Source organism: Nomascus leucogenys, chromosome 22a, assembly GCF_006542625.1.
Source record: "Nomascus leucogenys isolate Asia chromosome 22a, Asia_NLE_v1, whole genome shotgun sequence".
Taxonomy (NCBI): domain Eukaryota; kingdom Metazoa; phylum Chordata; class Mammalia; order Primates; family Hylobatidae; genus Nomascus; species Nomascus leucogenys.
This window is the reverse complement of record NC_044402.1, coordinates 138,238,747-138,256,624: the sequence shown is the minus strand read 5'-3', so window position 1 is coordinate 138,256,624 and position 17,878 is coordinate 138,238,747. Positions and strand designations below refer to the sequence as shown.

Below are 17,878 nucleotides of genomic sequence, written 5' to 3'. Positions count from 1 at the left end.
TTCCCAAGCCTCCAGCTCAGGGCCCCATGCAGCTTCACTGCACTTTGTTTCCTTCCTTCCTGCTGTAGATTGAGGCTATGTACCAAACAAATCAATCCCACACATGAAAGGTCACTGAAATGAAAGGAAAAGTTTCAAGAAAGGGATGAACAGTGTCAAACAGGTAAAGTAGTAAAGAGGAAGGCAGACGAGGGAAAGACAAATAAAAGGTCACTAGTGCCTTATGAAAAGGGCCGTTTAGGTAAAATTTTAGAGACTGAAGTCAGATTATCAGGACAAAAGAGAAGCAAAGAAACAGACATTGAATATAACCTACTTGATTGAGAAGTTTGGCAATAAAAACATAGGACAGGCTGGGTGTGGTGGCTCAGGCCAGTAATCCCAGCATTTTGGGAGGCCGAGGCGAGCAGATGACTTGAGGTCAGGAATTCAAGATGAGCCTGGCCAACATGGTGAAAACCCATGTGTACTAAAAACACAAAAAAATTAGCCAGGCAAGGTAGTAGGTTCCTATAATCCCAGCTACTCAGGAGGCTGAGGCAGGAGAATTGCTCGAACCCAGGAGGCAGAAGTTGCAGTGAACTGAGATTGCGCCACTGCACTCCAGCCTGGGTGACAGAGTGAGACTCCGTCTCAAGAAAACAAAACAAAACAAACAAAAACAAAAACAACCCCAAAAACAAAACAAAACAAAAAAAAGGACAAATAAGGATGGTAAAGTTAGAGGAATGCAAAGTCAAGTGAAAATCCTGTCAGGATTAGGAAGGGCTATGCCTGACTTCGAGTAGAGGCGAAGGTCTGTGAGTGGAAGTGGAGTTGCTAATAGTATAGAAAAGGAATGGGATAACTCCAGGAATGAGGAAAGGACTGGATAAAGGACACAGTTAGAAGAGATCCCTTTATTTTATTAAGGGAAAAAATTAGATACATTTATTCAACAAGTATTTATTCTTGTGCTGATCTATGGATTCAAAATAATCCCAGCAAAAATCCAAGTAGGATTTTTTTTTTTTTTGCAGATAGGTGAATTATAAAAGTATACAGCAAGGCAAAGAGACTAAATAGTTACAATAACTCTGAAAAAGAATAAAGTTAGAGGACTCATCCCACCTGATTTCAAAACTTACTATGAAGCTACAGTAATGAAGACAGTGTACTATGCGTGGAAAGAGGCAGTTCAACGAAACAGTTCCAGTCTAGAAATAGACTCACACAAACATGGTCAATTGATTTTTGACCAAGGTGCAAAGGTGGTTCAACAGAAATAGGATCATCTTTTTAACAAATGATGCTGGAACTATTCCATATGCAAAACAGAAATAAATGTAAATAAACAATAATTACCTCAACAAATACCTGAAACAATATATAAAAATTAACTCAAAATCTCTGTGACCTTGGATTATGCTAAGATTTCTTAGCTTCAACACTAAAAGCATACATTATAAATGAAAAAATTAATAAATTATACTTCATAAATACTAAAAAAAATCCCTGTTCTGAGAAAGACACTATTAAGGGAATGAAAAGACAAGGCACGAAGTGAGAAAAATTATTTGCAAATCACCTATCTGGTAAAGGACTTAAAATCAGAATATTAAAAAATCAAAACTCAATAATAAAATAAACTGAAAAAAAAGGACACAACATAAGCAGGAATAAAATGCCAGTATACACAACAACATGGATCAATCTCAAACGCATTCAATGAAAGAAGCCAGGCTAACAGGGCTATATAGTATAATTTCATTTATATAACATTCTGAAAAAGGTCAAGTTTTAAGAATAGGAAACAGATCAGAGCACAAGATAATTTTTTGGAGTGATGGAACTGTTTTGAATCTTGATTGTGGTGATGACTTGCCTATATGCATTTGTCTAAAGCTATAGGCACCAAAAAGTATTGAATTTTACTCTGCGTAATTAAAAAAAAAAAAATCTGTGGAATGCCTATGGGACTCCAGGCAATTTGTTGAGCAGTGGAGAGAAAAGACTGAACAAAGCAAACGTTACCACTTTTCACAGGGTGTTTACCTCAATAAGAGAGACATGAGAATATATGAAAATACAATGACTACATTTTATGGTTTTAACAATTATGAGATAAGGTTAGCTAAGAAAGAAAAATAAAGATGAAATTATAATTAGTTACTTATAGAGTAGTAATAAAAAGACTGCGAAGGACTGGCAAAGAGCCTAGTTAAAATGAGTTTTTCATTAGCTTGGTCTACAAAGATCTAGATTTCTCCCCAGGAACAACTGGAGTTGTACAAAAGCAGGTTAAGGTGGATTCAAGGTTAAAAACAATTCAGATTAATGCTGTCATTCCCATTTCAATACTGCATAACAAATGAAGTTATTTATTTTACAAAGCTACTTACAGCAATATGACGTACAAAGACCATTTAAGGGATCTATCAAAAACACTAACCTGGTTGGAAGGGAAAACCTCACTGTCTTGCTCAGAACCCAGCTGCCGTGGCCTAGTTCTGGGCAATCTAGAAATGGAGAAGGCTGAGTGGATTTGTTTGTTGGTGCTTTTCTCTAAATTATTTGAACTAATTCTATTTCCATTTTTGGAGGAAAGTGGTGATGTATATTCTCCAAGAATTTTAACATGCCGCACATTTACTGACTTTCCATTTATTTCTATCCCATTCATTTCTTTCACAGCTATCTTTGCATCGCTGTTTTTTGTAAAAGCAAGAGATGCATATCTAAAACATAAGAGCAGAAAACCAAAAGGTTGTTAATGACTTCAAATTACATCAAACTTAATTTTGCAACTACTGATGCAAATGCATTTTTCACAAGAGTAACTGCTTTTAAAAATAAAAAGGCTGCTGTACTTACCTTGGGATTAAGAAGAATATTTATTTAGGATAACTAAATAAAAACCAAGTTAAAGATGGGAAATAGAAGAAAAGTATTTCTTACACATTATCTCCTATTAATTTCATATTAAAATCTAATGTAAAATATTTGTGAAGCTAATGTATGATAGAGTTGTACAGATTAGTGGTCTGGGGACAACTGGTTATCCATAACTTAAAAACCTAAAACTAATCCCTATGTATAAACGTAAACTTCAGATAACTTAAAAGCTTAAATGTGATAGGCAAAATTTTAAATATTTAGCAGAACATGCAAAAGTGTATCTTTATGTCCTTGTAGTGGGGAAATACACAGACAAAAACAAAGAGTTGGAAAATCTAATCAGAATTTTAATTATATATACAAGAAAGTTGGGCAATAGCTATTCCTATAAAATCATCAGCCCTAGACAATGTCAATGGAAGGATATATACCAAATCCTGGGAAGAGTGGCTGTTTTCAAATGATGGGACTATGGATACATTTTTATAAACTCCTTGTAGTTTTGCATTTAACTGTACTTTCTAAATTTCTACACAGAATGCAAAATACTTCAAGTAAGAAAAAAACATAGTTTTTAAAAAGTATTCAACAAGATACTAAAAGAGTTATCACATCAAGTAATACTCCTAGGATTACAATACTACTTTAATAAAATGTATTAACATCATATCAACAGGTCAAATAATTACAGCTGAACAATTATCTTACAATTATATGACTTCATTTAAGACACAAATCTTTAATAAATTGCAACCCCAACTATAAATAGGATCCTTTCTTAATTGATAAAAATTTTATATCTGAAATAAACAGCTATCACTTTTAATGATAAAACAGTAAAAAAATTTCCACTAAGCTATTGCCATTGTTATTTAATACTTTTGAATGATCTGGCAATGTCACAAAACAGAAAGTAGCAACATACATACTCAAACTGACTACATGTAAATGAGGTAGCTGTCTACCTAAAATATATAAAAAGTGTCAACTAAAAAGTAATTGAAATCAGAAACAGTGAAATGAAATACCATTTTCTGAGCACCTACTATGTGCCAGGCTTTATTCCTAGTGTTTCACATATTTTACTTGTAACCGTTTCACAGCAATGCCGTGAAGGTAGTATTATTATCCTCACTTTATAGACAAAGAGGCTGAGGTACAGAAAGGTTAAGTAACTTGCCTAAATTTATTAACCAAGTTGCTGACAGAGCTGAGAATTGAACCAATGTTATCTATTTCTGGAAGCCGTTCTTTTACCTAATGTGCTCTACTTCCCCTATGAAGTGGCATGTAGCAAGATAAAGTATACAAAAATCAATAACTCTCCTGTATACCATTACCAAGTTATAAAGTATAATGAAAAAAAAGATCTGGTTAAGAATAGTATCAACTCAAGATTGCAGCTATTTGTCCATGTGTCCCCTTTCCTGGCCTGTGAAACCCTGTGAGAATAACCCTTGACTTTATCACCACTGTGGCTGATATCTGGTATAGAACCTTTGGCAAACAGCAGACACATAATAATGCACGTTGATTAAAGTTGGGAAACACACCTGTAATTAGTAGAAGACTCATAAATTGAAATTTCAGAAACTTGGTATTTTTGGAAATGAGACCTTAAATCGGCCTAAAAGAGAAATAAAAGTTTGTGAAAGGTAGAAAAAAACAACAAATATGAACAATTAATAAATTTGAAAACGAAGCTCAAAAAAATAATCCTGGTATACCTCAGACACTGAAGGGCAGAGGCCACCAACATGTATCAAATAACCTTTATCTCTTTGTGAGGGTTCAACATTCTTCATTTCTGCTTAGAGAAAAACATGTAACAGAAATGATCTTTATTGTACTGATACGTTTCAGAGAAAATGTGAACACTGTTAAATATTTTCTGTTTCCTTTCTACTAACCCAAAGTTTATTATAAAGTTATCAGCAACCATCAGCACTTCTAGACTGAGGACTAAGAGCCTGCAATGTAGTTTTAAGATTTCTGGGCCTTAATCACATCATCTTAAAAACTAAAGAGGCTGGGTTAGTTAAGTCTCTTGTAGCTCAAAAATGGATAAATTACATCTAAACAAAGTAATCAATTACTTTAATTGTTGTCCCTCAGTATCCTTGGGGGACTGGTTCTAGAACACCCCAAGGATGCTCAAGTCCCTTATGTAAAATGGCACAGATTTGCATATAACCTACACACATCCTTCTGTGTACTTTAAATCATCTCTAGATTAGTTATAATACCTAATACAATGTAAATACTATGTAAATACTTGTTATACTGTATTGTTTAGGGAATAATGAGCCTCCCAAAAAGTCTGTACATGTTTAGTAAAGGCTTTTAAAAAATATTTTCAATCTGCAGTTGATTGTCTTTGTCTTTGGTTCAGAGAAGTGCTATCTAGAACACTGGACACACACAGGATCTTAACTCCCTAGTGTTAATGCTGGCTAGAGCTAGTGGTCTGAGAGCTCTCATTATGCACATTCCCTTGCTGGGGAAACATCACACCAACAAAACCTTTTAATTGGACAAGGATCAATAGCAGATATTATAATATATAGCTTGTAATAATGGTAAGGGCACACAAAAAAGGGGGGAGACAACTTGAGTTAGACAGCATGATTTTCCAAATTACAAACACTAGGATTATAGATAAATTTTTTTCTTGATAAAAAATTTCAAAATTCTTAAGAGTACGTTTTCTAGTCTCTATTGTGAAAAGAACCTGAAACCAAAAAGGATCCACTGAATAGGGATTCAAATTACTAGCAAATCCCATACCTGGCACATAGGAAGTACACAAATATTTGCTGAATGAATCCTTAAAGTAGCTTTTATTTATATGCTTTATAATTTGTATATAGTAATGGGAGATGTGGAAATTTTATTTTTTTATTAAATAACAATAAATAATATATAAGAGTAGCCTAACACTTATCCAGTGTTTCTGATGCTCCAGGCAATATGGCAAGCACTTTATACACATCATCTCATGTAATTCTCACAACCACTCCACAAGGTAGCTATTATTATTTTCATTTTGCAGATAAGGATGCTGAGGTCTCAGGAGTTTAGGTCACAAATATAGTAAGCAGCGGTGCTGGAATCCAGGCAGAGTTTGTCATCTTGAGGTAATAATACCTAACCTTCATTAACTTATTTCATTTGTTAATCTCTTTGAATCATGATGTATTCTATAGAGAAAATAGCAAAACCACCTACCTTTATATTTTTACATTGGAGTGAGGAGGGAATAATGAGCTACAGTACAGTAAAAAGGGGTAAATAAGAATAAGAAAACATACATTATAGCCATCACCTCACCTTTCACTACTTCAACACAAAATAGCTAATGGATATCCAATGGGCTGCATGCTGTACCTGGCACTGGAGATAGGCAGTAAACAAAACACATAAAAATCCCTGAGCTCACTGGGCTAATGAGAGAATGGGAAGGCAGTCAATATATCAAGTAAGCAAACCATACAGTATTGTGATATGTGACATGAAGAAAACTAATGCAAGGGAAGAAAAAACAGAATAAAACTAGATGATACGGGGCTGGGTGCAGTGGCTCATGCCTTAATCCCAGCACTTCAGGAGGCCGAGGGTGGGTGGATCACTTGAGGTCAGGAGTTCAAGATCAGCCTGGCCAACCTGGTGAAACCCTGTCGCTACTAAAAATAAAAAATTAGCCAGGTGTGGTAGCGGGCACCTGTAAGCTGAGGCAGGAGAACCCGGGAGGTGAAGGGTTGCAATGAGCCAAGATAGTGCCACCCACTCCAGCCTGGGTGACAGAGCGAGACTCTGTCTCAGAAAACAAACAAACAACAACAACAAAACCCCAAAACTAGATGATATAATACTATTTACTTTAAATTGTATATGTATATTAAATATATGCATAAGAAAATGCATAAAAATGGTCATTAAAATATTCATAGTGGTTATTGCAGGTTGGAGAAACCAGTTAATTTTAATTTTCCTATATTTTTAAATTTTATTAAAAAAACCATAATAAGCATTATTTAGACAAGCCAGAAAAAACAATAAAACCAATGCTGATATGGAAAATAAAAGAAAAATCCATAGAAGATACAGAAAAAATTAGGAAAGGTAGCATAAACTTAACTAGAAATGACAGAAGGGCAATAATCACAGGTACTAGAGAAAATTATAACTATTCTAAGCAATTAAGGACTATCTAAAAATGAAAACATCCCTAAAATTATTGAAATAAGAGAAAGCAAATAGTTTTCATCAACACCAATTTGACAAATTAGTACTGGTTGCCTGGTGGTAACTGGGAAGCTGGTCCTATTCACCATGTACCCACGCCTGGAAAGAGGAAAATGATGCCCTGCAGGAGTGCTGATGTTGGCCTCGAGCAAGAGGAAGAATGCGGGTATCTACCTGTTAACTAAATCTTGGTTTAAGCTTTTAGCAGTTTTTTCCTCTTTAAAAAACTGACCTCCAACTGAACAATTTCCTCATTTTTTTTATTTATAAAGAAAAGCCAAAACAGGAATAAAATATTAAAACAACTCAGTTGCCCAACACAACACAGAAGCAGGTAAGCACTATTTTACAAATAATCTAGGTTAGGATTTCTCAGTAAATTCTTGAGAACCAACCTACTGTAAGATCCAAATTCCATCTGTCTTGTTCTATTTGATTTTCTTGTGTTCCTGAGATGTCAACTCCTGTCAGGTTCTCTTTAGCATCAGACCAGTCTTCACTTATCTCTTGGTAATGTCTGCAGTCTAAGACATTAAACACAATGAGCTATGAATGACATATAATGTCCGACACACTGAAAAGTTATCTTAAAACCATGGATGAATCAGTATGATGATGACTACTAGAGTTTTATGTATAAATCTAAAGATAAATATTAGCAAAATAAGAGAACCAAGCAAAAAGATTCTCGAGAAGAGACTTTCAGCAGTCCTTGAATAAAAAGTTGCTTTCAGTCTGAGTGATCTGTTCCTTAGTTTTCCTTTAATTAAAACACTATTCCCAGCTTATTGAAGCCCTTAATTTTTGGCATTTTGAACTGTACTTTAGTGAAAAATGACATATTATCTTTATATATGCAATAACATGAAACATCTTTGAAAGAATTAAGCAGTGTTGCAGCCCTTTATTTCATTACAATTAAATTAATAATCTTTTGGAATGATCATAATCTCTTTTCATGTGCTAAAAATGCACACAATTTACAGAGATACAAATTAGATACAAGAGAGAATTTTCATACTAAAAACATGAACCAGAAGAATAAGAGTCCATATTATTATTTAGCATTGTCAGCTACATTAGGCAACCTTAAAGATGTCAAGTAGCAATAATAAGAACATACTTGACATTTATAATCAGAATGATGCCTTTCCATCAATTAAGAAAATTTATTTTTATTTAATGAATAAACACTACCAATACTTTAAACCTTATTTTGTTTTCCAGCAACTATACAAGATAACACATTTTTATACTAACCTTTATCGTCAAGTTTCAGTTGACTAAAGTCTGCATTTATATCACCATTTTTAAAGTCATCTTTCTTGGGTGATATGTTTTGTGTAGCATGACTATTGTCAGATGATAAAGGCATCTGAGGATTAAGATAATAAAAACAATAAATAAGGGCAAATAATTATTATGCTCTTACTATGTGACAGGTACTCTTCACTGGCATTATTCAGCCTTTACAGTAATGAGGGCTCTGAAAGGAAAATATTATCAACCTGACCTGACATGTGAGAAAACAGAATCTAAGTAACTCGTTGCTTCATGTTACACAGTTAACAAGAATTACAATTTGAATCCAGTCTGTGTATAATGACTGTGCTAACACTACTATTTGGCAAAGTGTGGCATACACACATGAGAAGTAATCGAGATAAGTTTTGGAGGTATGTATATATATCATATATATACACAAATATTTATCACATTAACCTTTAACAGTTATATATTTAATTTAGTGTATGCTTATGTGTATCTTTTATTTATGAGAAGCAATATTTCTTTCCTATATGTAATATTGTTTACATTTAAATTTATGTAAAAAGGAGAATCATTTAAAGACAAAGTAACATTATAGGTAATACAGGGCTACGGTAAATTGTGAAGATGGTACATGAGTAGCTGAAATTTAGAAACACTATACTGAGTTTCATGCATTACCAGTTAATTTAATGAGACAGGAATTAAAATGTAATCTCAACTTAAAACAAATCTCAACTTAAAATCAATATTGTTTTGTAGCCAAAACCAAGATTATAAAAAAACTACGTTATATCTTCATCTTGTTCTTTAAAAAATAATTTATTGTTCTCCCTAAATAAACAGGTTATACCATTCCTACCATTAAATACATAAAAATCTAGTTTTTGACCTGTTAATTCTTTGTGGATAACTGAGATTTTTTTTAAAAAAGAATTTAACAATGGAATAGACAATGTTAAAGTAATTTACTTTTACTCAATCAAGTATTTCACTTTTAACTTTGGAATTCACCTTGGGGGATTAATATTACTCAAATAAAGAAACCTCAGGGTTAAAACCAAGGTCAGAAAAGTAGACTAAACCCCAGCCTTCCTATTCAATTGCCTCCTTGCTCAGTAATAGACTATAACCAATGTTTCCATAACACTTTGTAATTTTCAGAGTGTTCTTACATAGATTAAATCTTCCTTCTTGGTTGTCATCTGACAAACATTTTCTTGGGGGAACAATAAAGAGTAAGAAAACCTATGACAGGCATTTAAAAATGATTTTCATCATTTCAGTAAAGAAGAAATTATAACTTTTCCCTGTCTAAAATGACTGAATTATTACGTTACCTCATGAGATGAAGGTACAAAATGTTAGTTTTAATTGCACTGGCTTCACATGATGATGGCACTAAATTATTGTTTGCCCAGGACAGTCCAGGTTTATACGGACTGTTGTAGAGAATTACCATTACACTCTTTCAACCTCAAAAGTCTCCTGGTGTGTAAATTATACGGTCACCCTACTCAACATATATGGTTGGCATCTGTTTGATCAGGATTTGACATAAATATATCATTATAATCAGTTATATCCCTCAAATGGTAGTACACAAAGTAAGCCAGTTGAGTGAGAAGAAGGATGTCAGGGTTTCTGAAAATTATGGTTTACTTTACGTAAACCATACAATTAAAGATTTGCATTGATGAAATTTCAAGGACCCTTACTTGAGAGAGTGTCTTTTTTAGGTTCGAAGAAACATCAACATCATGAGCCCTCTGATCATCTTGTTCAGCATCTGCTTCTGAAAAGCTAAAAAGAACATTTCAGAAGAAATACGATCTAATGTTTGACAACAGAGTAAGGTGACTATAGTTAATTACAATGTATATTTCAAAGTAGCTAAAAGAGAGGACTTGAAATGTTCCTAACACACAGAAATGACAAATACACAAGGTGATGGATATCCTGAATATCAACTTGATTAGTACACATCCTATGCATGCAACAAAATATTACATGTACCCCATACATTTGTACAATATTAAATGTCAAGAAAAAAGATGAACACTTCATTAAAACGTTTATCAATGTTCTAAATAGGGAACAAAACAAAGTTTAAAGTTAACTGAATTAAGCAATTTTAGGATCTAATGAATTATAAATCAGATGAAACCATAACTCACACATGTGTTTCTTTTTTCATTAGCTGGAAAGAGAGAAAAGGAAAAAAATATTTGTTTAAAATGTTTTGTCTAAATGAAGTAAAATTTTTTATTTCTAAAACATATATACATACCCTGGAAGCAAAAGTAGAGAAGGCAGATAATAATTTTGATTCTAGTGACAGTGGGGGCAGCTCTTCCAGTGGTATGCCTTTGTGTATTTTTTCTTTCAAAGTCACATATCTAACTTTTAAGTTCCCCAAAAGAGACAGTAGTGCTGATCCCAATTCCTTCTTAGCAGAATTACTTGATAAATTCCTGTTCAAAAGTTGAGTGCACAAAACTAAATTATTTAGGCCCAAATCATCCATTTAACACTAATATTATATTATACACTTGGTTCTTGAACTCCTGGGCTCAAGCAATCCTCCTGTCTCAGCCTCACAAGTTGCTAGGACTACATGTGTGCCACAGTGCCCAGCTAATTTGTAAAAAAATGTAGAGATGGGGGTCTCATTATGTTGCCCACATTGGTCTTCAACTCTTGGTCTTAAGTGATTTTCCTGCCTCAGCTTCCCAAAGTGCTGGGATTACGGACACAAGCCACCTTGCCCAACCTCACTTGGTTCTAATTTTACTAGAACTCTAAATATTTTCTTTTAAATGCTGAGTAAAAGAAAAAAATGAACCACAGTAAATGTGTTTTTCTAAAGGCAGTACAAACAACTCTTGACACATAAGCCAGAGAAAGTGTGGTAGCATGTCATGCAAAAACTCTCTAACTTCATCCTTACTTGAACTTTATAAAGAAACAACAAATCTATGTTTTCACTGGATTCATCATGCCAACCATGCACTGTGGCCCCTCCATGAAACTCAAGGTTTCTATTACCCTTAGGCTAACTAACAAACCCAGTAACAATCTACTCCTCATTTTACTCTTCAAAAATGAAAATTAGTTTCTCTAGAATAAACTTAAAGCTAGTGACAAATTTCTAAGAAAAAACAGATTTGAAATTAATAAACACATATTTAATCCTTCCCTATTTTCCATTACAAATTTGTAAATATCACAACAACGGCGACGACACATCTGATAGTGAACATTTAAAAGGTGCAGCTCTGCTTTTATGGCTCTCTGCATTATCTTCTGACAGCACATTGATGGCAAATCCTTCTTTGTATCTTTAAAAAGTTGAACTTCCCTTTAAAAATAAAAGATAGGATCACGTAAGATTCCAAACATTTTTCTATAGTAATAACATGCCTCCAGAAACAGATTTTAAATTTTTTATATTTCCCTGTCAAGTTTAAATCAATTTATACTAAAGATGAAGAGGCTGTAGGAATATATAACAACTTCAGAAAACAAGAAGTTAAAGCTAAATATATTCATTCTAGAGGTCCAGGAAGTAAACAATTCTCAAATTCATACTTTCTTTTACCAAAAAAGGAAGTATGAATTTGAGAATTGTTTATTCTGGAGAATTGCTTATTCTCTATAAAGTCATTTTGGTAATGACCTTATTTATCCAGAATCAATGCATTTTTTTCAATCTAAATCAAACTTTGGCCAAGATTTTTAAAAGTTATAAGCATTTTGGATGAAAATTATTCTTAAAACATATTATCTTTTTAATAGAAAATAATTTACATATTTAATAATTAAGGATCATTAATATAAGCAAATATTTTGCTATACTATTATATCAAAAAGCCCCAAATCACTATTTTTTTTATTAGTTTTTGGAGGTCTTCCCTTGTTACTAATCGCCACTTCTAGCTATTCTCAATAGTTCTGCTTCTAGAAACCAATAATTTAATTTCATAGAACTGAAACACCAGATTAAACATATTAGAAGAATGAGTAATAAGTGAAGGAAAAAGTAAATGACCTCAGAGTATGATAACTAATTTGGCTTCTTAGACCTTCCCTGTTTCTCTCCCTCCCACTTCCTCGTTCTCCACTGTGTTCTGAATTACAAGAGTATCTGATAAATGCAAGGCAAATTATGCAATGAGTTAAAATCAAGATTAAAATGCTCCTGTGAAAGTAGCTATTTACTTCTCCAAATAAATGACATATTCCAAAGGTGCTAGTTTGTTTTGGTCTACAGGTGAATAAAGTGAAAGGAAATGGAAAATTAAATCAGTATGGATTTGGGTTGAACAAGTAAAGATTAGATGCCACAAGTTTCTGAAGAAATTGAGACTGAAATCTCAGTAAGTGAAGAGCTTTAATATTCTATATTGTTTTAATATTTATTTGAAGGCAAACGGTTGAAACAGATGATTTCTTAAAGTCCATTTTAGCTATTATTCTATATGGGTAAGTATGCTATACAGAAAGCAAATACTATTTTGATTTTTTCTTCCAGATGTATCTGTAAGCATATATATATGATGTACCTCTCAGGATGTTTCTTTAGGTCTGTGATACCACATGGTTTTCTTAATTCCAGGAAATCCTGAAAATATGATTTAAAATTAAATTTAAAAAATGTTATATCTAAAATTCCAAACTAATAAAATGTATAATTCAATTTCTAATGGATTTTGTGGGAGGAGCTGCCATGAAAGGAGGACAGAACTGGTGGTAATTTACACATCTTTTTTTTTAATTTACTTTTTAATTTACTCCCCTCATCTAGCATCTTCTCACAAAAGCCTTAATTCAACGAACCAAAAACATTTACATTAGCATACACTGTCTCTTTATAAAGTCTAAATTTTATTATTACTCATGTTGATTTTACCTTATTTAGAAAATTTCCATTAGGTTTTAAACTGTCAACTGAGGGAGATTTTCCTGATCCTTTTGTTATAGCCATCTGTGTATCTATACAATCTTCACTGTATGACCAATCTGTACTACAAGCCACACTTTTTTGTTTCTCATTTTGCCATTCATCAGGTCGTTTTTTATTCATCATTGTTATCTCTGTGTTGCTTGATGTAGATACTACAGAAGGTCTTGCACTTGTTGCCCTGCTGGTTGTGAAACAAGCCCTAAAATCAGTGCTAACGTCCACTGTCTGATTAATTGTGACTGTATGACTTGCTGCATCTGACAATGATTTAGTACACGTTCCTCCTATATTGTGAAAGCATGTTTTCTTTGTGGTACTGCTATGAGCAACTTTTAGGGAAGTATTATCTTCTATTGCCTGATTATCTCTGACTGCGATCTTTGGTAGCATAGCAGAAAAATCTAAGGCTGAGTCAGGGGCGTTTTGTAGGCTTTCATAATATCCACAGGCAGAAATTATTGAATCATCAAAAACAGAGGTCCAGGAAGTTTGACAATCTTTACAGGGTTGGGGTAATGTTTCTAAAGCTTTATCCTGTGGTAATGTGCTAGGATTTTCAAGGTGCAGTAATATTTTGTTCTCAACAATTTTATTTCCACAAAAATCTTTACTTTCATTTACTTGAGATTTCATGTTTTCAGTATAAATTTTCATTTTTAATACTTTTTGAGGGCTCAAGGAACCACTCTTAGATTGAGATTCCTGGTTTCCTGGAGAATTGCTTCTTAGTACACTGCCATCAAATACAGTGTGGTACATTGAACTAGTCTCTTGTTCCTTACACTTCTCATGCTTTAGGTCATGATATTCTCTTAACATAACAGAATTCTGAAATTTGGAGACATGAAGTGACTCTTCTTGTCCATAAACATCAAGTGAATCTAAAGAGATGATAGAACCACTTCCCGAGTTAACACGATTATCTTCGACATTGCTAGCACATTTAACTTCATAACCCGAATTTCCTAATTCAACAACTTCTGGATTAGATATATCTAATGTTTTTGTTTGGTCAAAAGATAAATGGTTACTTATGTATTCTTGTTCTTCCGCACTGTGATATTCCTGCTGTGAGTCTTCATCTGTATCATGCTTTTGTGTATCTTCAGCACTTTCTCTATAATTAGCATCTGAAATATTGTAGATTCTTTCCAAGCCAACAGTCTTATCTTGATGTTCCAAAATATCAAAAAACACCTCCTCTTTTTTCTGCACTTCAGGATCTAATTCTGAACTTAAAGGAATAAGACTTTCCTTCTTCAGTTTTGACTCTGAATAAGGTATAGAATATGTTTTATTCAAGAAAGCATACTCAGTACTGTCTTCAAGTTCACTTGACTGAAAGTGAGTACTCTCTGTGTTAGTATCTTGACTCACTGAAAAAAATGGCTCTAATAAATCCATTTTGTCAATATTGCTGATTTCTTTATTATTAGCTCTTTGCTCTAGTGTCGAAGAATCCCAGTCATAATCAGGAAAAGTCAATTTGACTTCATCACAACCATTGGAGGATAATAACAAATTTTCTTTCTTTGGATTTGAAGGTTTATCTGATTAAAAAAAGGATAAAAACATTAACAGCAACATTATAGAATCTAAACACTAGAAAAACCTTAGACATAATCTGGTTTAAGCTCTTCCCAATGCAGGATTACTATTTACATCATCCATGACAAATATCCCTTTCAGTAGCAGCTAAAAACTGAACCATGTCCTCCCAAATGATGCATTGAAGGCCAGACCCGTATGTTGGAAATGGGGACTTTGAGAGGTAATTAGGTTTACATGAGGTCATGAGGGCAAGACCCTAATTATAGGATTAGTGTCCTTTCAAGAAAAGACCAAAAGAGCTTGCTTCCCCCTTCTCTCATGTGAGGACACAGAAAAAAGGCAGCCATCTACAAGCTAGGAAGAGACCCCTCACTAGAACCTGACCATGCTGGCACCCTGATCTCAGACTTCCAGCCTCCAGAACTATGAGAAAATAAGTACCTGTTGTTTAAGCCACTCACTGTATGGTATTTTGTTATGGCAGCCTGACCTAAGACAACAGCTAAGATTTTCTTGAATTCTTTCAATGGCAAGGAATTTACTGTTTACAGGGCAGCCACTGTTTGTAAAATGGTCTAATAAGAAACTTTTTTCTCATAAATTTATTTAATAAATCTTTGGGTGCCTCCAGTGCTAGCTCTAGGCACTGTAAAAACAAAGAAAAGGAAGACACGGATGCTGTCCCCAAGTGCTTATAGTTTTCATAGGGTCATAAGATAAGCACACAAAAATGTAATTTTAAAACAGTGCTGACAGAGTTGTGTTGATGGAGCAGGTAAATTTTTGAAAAAAAGGGAAGCAGACTCCAGAAAAACTTTGTATTTAAAAAGTGTTTTGAAACAAAATAGACAAAATTATTTTAGGCAAATCCAACACAAGTACAAATAGCTGTGTGAAAGAACATGGCATTTTCAGGAAACTGTAAGACAGCTTGTCTGTAGTGAAAGAACTCTTATGAGTGTGACAGGAATTATCAACTGAAAAAGGCCTTTTATGATGTGCTAAGAAGTTTGGCTCTTATTCTAAGGCAACACAAGACCACTGAAAACTTCATTAAAGGGTAGTCATGTGACTGGAATTGAGTTGTAGTCATTCCTGGCAACAGAAAGACTAAAAACTTGAAAGAGGAGAATAAAGGCAGGTACCAAAACAGAAGTGGGACTAAAGAAGAGACTGGTATGAAAGTTCCACAACTGATATGTCTTGGTGGCCAATTAGAGATGATAGTAAGAGGAAGAGAGAGAGCAGTGGTTTTCAAAAGATTTGTTTTTTTTTTACTAAGATCATAATCGGAATTATGTTTTGGTCATATCATGACCCAGTACACACATACATATATGTATGTGTATAAGTAAAACAAAAATTTTACCCATGTCCAATGTATTCTGGTATTTTCTATTTTATTCTATTCCATTTCTTTAAAAAAAGTTCATCACAGTCAGCTAAACTGATGTTATGACTTACCAATTGGCCAATAAATGCTCACTTAAATATCACTCAAAGATAATGCTTACATGTTTACAACTTGGTACTATAGTTGAATGGGAATATTCAGGGCTAAAGAGATAGGGACTGTGTGAAGAGCAGATTAGAAGGTAGAGAGGAAAACTGAGGAGGAGGATGAGGATAATGAGTTCAATTCTAGGCAAGTAGAGTCTGAGTTTAGTAATAAAACACCCAGATGTGAATGTCTGTCCAGTAAGCTGTTATAAATATGTGGTTGGAGATGACAGAGTTGTTTGGGAGTCTTTTATACATTCTAGATACTAATTCTTTGTTTTCTTTTTAACATTTGTAATATAACTGAATTTTCCTAGCTTATTGCTTATCTTTTAATTTTTAAAAATTATTTTGAGACAGGGTCTTGCTATGTTGCCTGGGTGCTAGACTTCCTGTATATCAAGCAATCTTCCTGCCTCAGCCACCCAAGTAGCTTGCCTGGCTTTAACTTTTTATAGTATCTTATCATATCAGAATTTTCCAGGTTATTTAATTAAGTGAATCAGTCTTCTGTAACTTCTAGGTTTTGTGTCTTTGGTCTTCTCTACCAAGTAATTATAAAAATATTCTCCTATAATTTATTCTAATTGTGTGTGTGTAGGGGGGGTGGGGGTTAACACTTAGTCTTTTTACACTACACAGAGTATTATTTTTCTCTTTGGCATAAGGTAGGACTCTAACTTAACTTTCTTCCAAAATGGATGCTCAATTGTCCTAATACCATTTGCCAAATAATCCATTGTTTTCCTTCTGAGCTGAAACAACATCTTTATCATATTGCGAAGTCTTCCTGTTTCTGTTTCATGATTTTCTAAGAATTTATTTCTATTTATTCCATTCCATTAACCTATTATCTTTTTGTATGACTGTATTACTGTTTTAATTATTATAGTATCACAGGTTATTTTTATATCTGGTAAGTTTTTTCCTGTATTTTAAAATTTATTTTACATTCTCTCCAATAGATTTTTTTAAGTTTATTTTTGGGGGACCATTTTGAATTGCATAAAATATCCTACTGGGATTTACTGAGATAGAGAACCATTATCATGTCCAATCTCCAGCAGCCTTTCCCTGGATTTCTAAAATTTAATGTATCAATACAAAGTATACTGTTTATTCCATTAGGGTTCATGACTGAAAGCTTCATTGTATAACTTTATCACTATAAAATGACCCTTTTAATTGTCTTACAATGCTTTCTGCATTGATTATGCTCTTTACTACTATCACCCCAAATTTTTAAGTTAATTTGTTTAACTTATCCATCCTTTTATCCTAAACCTTTCTTTTCTATTTTAAATATGTCTTATGAACAATGTAGAGTTTTTGTTTTAATCTAGAATATATATATCTTAATAGTTTAAGCTACATATAGTCATAAGCACATAAAGTTTAGTCATCTTGCTTTTTAGACTCTTGCTATTTCTTATTTTCTTTCTGCCATGACCCAAGAAAAATACATTTCAG

The 17,878-nt window shown here is 33.4% G+C and overlaps 1 protein-coding gene across 1 annotated transcript in view; it reads right to left on the bottom strand.

The window, feature by feature from the left end:
* RBM44 (RNA binding motif protein 44) overlaps positions 1 to 17,878 on the bottom strand; it is a 50,851-nt gene that overhangs the window by 11,463 nt on the left and 21,510 nt on the right. The window contains exons 3-13 of the mRNA XM_003277478.3: positions 13,304 to 14,907; positions 12,957 to 13,015; positions 11,576 to 11,752; positions 10,682 to 10,865; positions 10,569 to 10,591; positions 10,110 to 10,194; positions 8,383 to 8,497; positions 7,518 to 7,646; positions 4,605 to 4,684; positions 4,431 to 4,504; positions 2,432 to 2,717 (exon numbers count right to left, since the gene is read on the bottom strand). Of these exons, the coding sequence (XP_003277526.1) occupies positions 2,432 to 2,717; positions 4,431 to 4,504; positions 4,605 to 4,684; positions 7,518 to 7,646; positions 8,383 to 8,497; positions 10,110 to 10,194; positions 10,569 to 10,591; positions 10,682 to 10,865; positions 11,576 to 11,752; positions 12,957 to 13,015; positions 13,304 to 14,907 (2,816 nt within the window). The remainder of the gene's footprint in view (positions 1 to 2,431; positions 2,718 to 4,430; positions 4,505 to 4,604; positions 4,685 to 7,517; positions 7,647 to 8,382; positions 8,498 to 10,109; positions 10,195 to 10,568; positions 10,592 to 10,681; positions 10,866 to 11,575; positions 11,753 to 12,956; positions 13,016 to 13,303; positions 14,908 to 17,878) is intronic.